A 5,119-nucleotide genomic window follows, 5' to 3' on the forward strand; every position below is an offset into this window, starting at 1 on the left:
TTTTTAACCTCAACGGGACTTTCCTGGTTAAATAAAGGTTAAAAAAAAATAAAAATTATGGGGGGAAAAAAACATTTTAATGAGAAACTGCAGTTTAGTGTCTCCCAGTAAGGGATGACTTTGAAGGGAAACAGTGCTAGTGTTAGTTTCTCATACATGCTGTCCCTCTCAGGGATTTCCTTGATGGCGATGCGAACTTGGTTGCTCAGGTCCCTCCCAGCGTACACCACACCGTACGTCCCTTTACCCAAAATCACTTTGTCGCCATTCTCATTAGTCTCACAGATGTACTGTAGGACGAAATGAAGACAGCATAAATCAGAATGCAGTGAGTGGACGCGGGAGCATTAGGAAAATTGTGAGGAATTTCACAGAGGGAAACATGAACTTTAAAAGCACTTCTGACATAAAAAAAACAGAGTCAACAACGTGCAGAATTCTAAGAATAAATATAAAATGTAATATGAATGCATTTATTGCTTTACACAAACAGATGCTAATACATACCATGCCAAATTACAGGGAAATATGACACTATGTTATGAGAATGTTTCTGTGGTTGAAAATTTGATTTTCACCCAGCAACTGCAGTTGTTTTTTACTTGTTGAAGACCTAAAATAGAGCACACTCTGCGTCAGAGGAATGGAGGACTGTGACTGACCTCTAGTACTCCCTCAGCTTCATGGTTCAAGTCCTGAGAGGGGTGTTCGGCCTCCTGAAGCAGAGAGTTTACCAGCTCGCAGAAACTAGTGAGAGAACACCGAGAGGAGACAATGTAGATGAGAATATGCTCTTAATAGAGCATTTGGTTAAATTATTATTTTTTTGTGAATTTCCATTAAAGTAGGGAGAATACCAACATCAGGCAGGCTTGCCAAATAATGTACCCATAAAAAAGCAAACAAGCAGCATGTGCAAGAAAACGTCACCTTTGCGAATAGAATCAAGTTCACTGTGGAGCTTTTGACCATGGTTTTACGGGGACTGAAATGCTTAGACATCAAGGATACACACAATGCATATTGGTGTGAAACACTGAATTAAAACATAGCTTTCGGGAACCTGAGACCCAAAGCATTTCAAACAATATTTTCCACCTTTAGTATGTAGAAGCCATGAAGATCGCATCAGTTTTAATTTAATTTCTTGAACAGGAAGATCCAAGGAAAACAGTCTACAGTCCTGAGCAACAGGGATACTGGATGATGATTTAGCAGTGCTTTGAGCACCATAATTAAAACTGAGTTCACTTCAATTATTTTAAGGTGGCATCAGAGGTTTCAGCAGTGGGTCTCTCAAAACTGAATATATCTGCAGTGGTAGAGACTGCAAGATGTTAGAAAGAAATTTAATCTTTTTGTGATTTGGGACAACTGGCTCTATAACTCAGAGTGAAAAAATATGCCCTAGAAGGATTTCCTAAAGGACAATAAAGAGAACTCCAGTGTAATTACATTACAACCATTTATTCAGCGCACCTACTAGACTAAGTCTGCGCACCTAGTTTGCCTATTTTCCGGACCTCTGATTAACTTTCTGCACCCTATAATGGTGGTTTGTTTGTCTCTCACTAGCCAGTCAGGCCGGTTAATGAGCAAGTCATTTACACTGTTTCACACACACAAACTCTGCCCCGCTGTGTCTTTGCCAGTTTATTAATCACTCACCCTTTACAGTGGAGCTCTGAGGGGAAGCAGAGCTGGAAGTCATCTGAATTGTATTGGACATACAGGAAGCAGCTCCGCTCATCAATCTTTGAAGCACTTCAGAGGGGAAAAAAATGCAAATTTAATAACTATTCAAAATGTCATAATCCATTATTTCTTTGTTTGAAAATGCATGGTAGTGTCAACAACTGTAGGCAAAAACATTTCTGCTGAACATAGAATTAAAATAGACTGAATCTAATGAGTCCTTTTCTATTTCAGGGAACCAACGGCTAATGTTTGCATTGAAAAGGGTATCAGCTTGTAGTAAACAAACAGGAGGAAAATTGGCTAATTCAGATGAGAAAGGCCCTGAAACAGAGGGAAGAAAAAGGGTATTTTTGCTTCTTTTTTTCCCTAAACATTACAATGCGATGAAGTTGTTTGTTTACTGTTCTTCTCGTTTTTGGTATTTGCTGAAAATTGCCCTCAAGTTGCAAATTGGCAAACAAGACAAGGCTAAAGTACACACTGATCAGTACGCAGAGAGAAATCAACAGAAGGTCTACAAAGAAAAAAAAGCCTGAAACCACACCCACAAGACAAAAATACAATCAACAGCCAAGGGTACCCAGACAACCAGTATGTTTTGGGTCCTCTGGCTTTGCTGCAGGCTTAAACACAACCAGAACTCAGATATTTGAGAGATGTTACCACATGCTGTACTACATTACCTCACTCCCCGAATTTCAGAGGCTGGGAAAGTCCACTGGTGTAAGCCTTTCTGTAGAATCAGGATAAAGTTAAAACACGGGATAATGACAGTTTAGCTACTGATACATGGTGCTTTACACATTCCATAGCAGCAGGTAAACAGTCCTGAGGTATGTAGTAGGTCTTACACACAGTGACGCTCAATACACACACATCCGATTAAACATTCACTGAACCATAAATCAGTGTGAGAAAAGTTGGTTCTTCCTTTCATTATGTCATTTTTTCTGCATTCTGTATGTATGGCAAGTAAACGTGTTCAGGTAAGAAGGTGAGGCTGGGAGTGGGGGGGACAAAGAGTACATACATGTACATACCTTTAAGGGTGCGACGTGTTCCAACTGGACAGTGCAACTTTCATCCTCCTCGCTGACACACACAATAGCTGGTTGGAGAACTTTGCTGGGCTCCACAATGAGGACCTGAAAGGCAGACAATTCAAATTAAATAACCAATATTTTATACCAGCTACATGAATTTAATTTATCTTTAATGGGGGGGGTCAAAACCACCATGCCATCTTCATTATATCATGCCTATATCCCTCCGTATTACAGCAGTGTGCGTTACTCTTTAGATTAAAATGGACAAAGCTGGGTTGCGGGGTTTATTAGTATGGTTACTGTACTGTACAAAGATTATTAGTGCCATCTTACAGGGCAGCGGCCTGTGGAGTCAGTGGGTCTACAGGTCTGCAAAAGCAGTTCCATCCAGAAGTCCACAGTGTCCTGTGTAGGAGATTTCACCTCAGGTAGCTTGGCAAATTGACGGTACAGGATGTACGTCTCCATAATGGATGCCACATACCTGAAAGAAACATTAAACTCATTAATCTACATTAAGTGAGATTTCTAATTAATCTAATACGCTATTCTGATTCTACTAATCAAGAACTGCTAAGCCTCACCAGATAGGGGCCTTTAGCTTGTAGAGTTTATCAGAGGCCATGATGACTTTCCTATGTTCGTTCGCAAGGATGTTTGCTCCGAGGTAAAAGCCAACATCCCAATAGTCCTTCATCTTCTCCAAACTGCCCTTTCTACCGAGCAGGGTGCTAATAGTCACACCTGAACATCAACATGATAACAGAGAGCAAAACAATGAATTAACAAATGCATATCAAATCCGTTTTATATTTCCAAACTAACAGGCTCATATGTGCATTTGCAAACAATGGCCCTGGGCACAACTATAAGCCCAGTCCTTCCCCAGGGTGGAGTTTAATTTAAGTCATGACAGAAAAATCTTATTGGTTTTCTGAATAGTGCATTGTGTCTTAAAAACATTTCAAATGTATCCAGAATTGTGGCCTTACAAATTTAAATGATGAGTTGTATCATAGCAAAGCCTAAGGTTTATACTCCAACAACAAAAGTATAGTGCATAAGTAGTATACACTTTATGACACAATGAATATGTAAACCATAAAAGGAATTTGTCATTGATTCTCTTTGTAATAGAAAGCAAAAAGCATTGAGCACCTATTTTGCGCAGTTCAATAGAAGTGTCAAATTCATGGCCAGCTGCCATCAAAAGAACCACATTGTTGATGCCCGAGTGAAGAGTTGGCTCCTGCTCAAAAGCTTTTCCATACCTGACGGATAATATAAAAAGAGCACTGATGGATTATACTAAAGCACTGACAGATAAAAGGACATCAGTAACATCAGAACAATAATGCAACATAAACTGCAAACATAAACGAGTGGCAACAATTTTAAAAAATCCATAACGCTGTGGAGGAGGATTGGACAAAGCAACAGAGCCTCAGCACAAAAGCCTTGGGAAATAACTTGTTTTGGTGGAACATGTGTACGTTCAAAGGTTGTTTTAGTCGTGCAACAAAATAAACTCAGATTGGACAGATAGTCTAGCTAGCTGTCTGGCTTTACCCTGCAGAGTTCTGAGGACTGTGGTTAACTGCTCCACCGGAGCACAAAATGGACACACAAAGAAAGCAGAAGGTCCCGGACATCCGGCTGAAATAAAAGACATCCAGTGGAATTCCCGGCGGCACCGAAGCAATTTCGGAAGTGGACATAGATTATTGTGGACATAGATTATGTCTGCAGTGATAAACTGTAGTCTAAGTACAAAGGGCAGACAAATGCCACCGTTCTCATTAGGTTTGAACCAGGGTGTAAAACTAGACCCAAAAACACAAAGTGGTTGTACCAATAGCAAGACTGTTCTCTGCTGCGCTGATCAGTGAACCCAGAGCTCATGAACATGTCTTTGTAGATCCGTCCACACAGGCAGTAGACGTCTGACGCCACTTTGTCCCCCGATTCCACAATCGGCAGAATTGCCTCCAAAGCCTTAGCGCGATCTCCAGGGTGATTCCTCCTGGTATGAGAAGATTTGATCATTTTAGCAGTGATGAGCACAAAAACACTAAGCTGAAACCAGAGAAGAGAACAATAGTTAAAAGCTATAGTGCGTGGTTTCTGTTGCCCCCATGAGAAATTCTAAGTAATGACAACAAAACTGTCAGCACGTCCACATGATACAAGCCCTCCGTGATCACGCATACGCCCCCACCCCTCCTCCACGCAGTTGCTAGTAGCCAAAGCGGACATGGAGGAATTATATAAAAAAAACATGACAGTCTTCAGAAGTGGTTATTCTCTTCATTTGAGTTTCTGGACGCGAAACTCGCCGGACGACACAATCTTCTGAACATAGCCATACTGAGAAA

At 40.7% G+C, this 5,119-nt stretch overlaps 1 protein-coding gene across 2 annotated transcripts in view; it reads right to left on the minus strand.

The window, feature by feature from the left end:
• The window catches only part of si:ch211-1i11.3 (mitogen-activated protein kinase kinase kinase 5), an 18,658-nt gene that overhangs the window by 10,239 nt on the left and 3,300 nt on the right, over positions 1 to 5,119 (minus strand). For both annotated transcript variants that reach the window (XR_004332261.1, XM_032517416.1), the window contains exons 6-14: positions 4,597 to 4,767; positions 3,903 to 4,015; positions 3,329 to 3,488; positions 3,078 to 3,228; positions 2,739 to 2,843; positions 2,382 to 2,431; positions 1,669 to 1,764; positions 663 to 747; positions 157 to 290 (exon numbers count right to left, since the gene is read on the minus strand). Coding sequence is in view for 1 of the 2 variants with exons in the window: in XM_032517416.1 (XP_032373307.1) it covers positions 157 to 290; positions 663 to 747; positions 1,669 to 1,764; positions 2,382 to 2,431; positions 2,739 to 2,843; positions 3,078 to 3,228; positions 3,329 to 3,488; positions 3,903 to 4,015; positions 4,597 to 4,767 (1,065 nt within the window). In the remaining variant the exon portion in view is untranslated. The remainder of the gene's footprint in view (positions 1 to 156; positions 291 to 662; positions 748 to 1,668; positions 1,765 to 2,381; positions 2,432 to 2,738; positions 2,844 to 3,077; positions 3,229 to 3,328; positions 3,489 to 3,902; positions 4,016 to 4,596; positions 4,768 to 5,119) is intronic.

Source organism: Etheostoma spectabile, chromosome 6, assembly GCF_008692095.1.
Source record: "Etheostoma spectabile isolate EspeVRDwgs_2016 chromosome 6, UIUC_Espe_1.0, whole genome shotgun sequence".
NCBI lineage: Eukaryota > Metazoa > Chordata > Actinopteri > Perciformes > Percidae > Etheostoma > Etheostoma spectabile.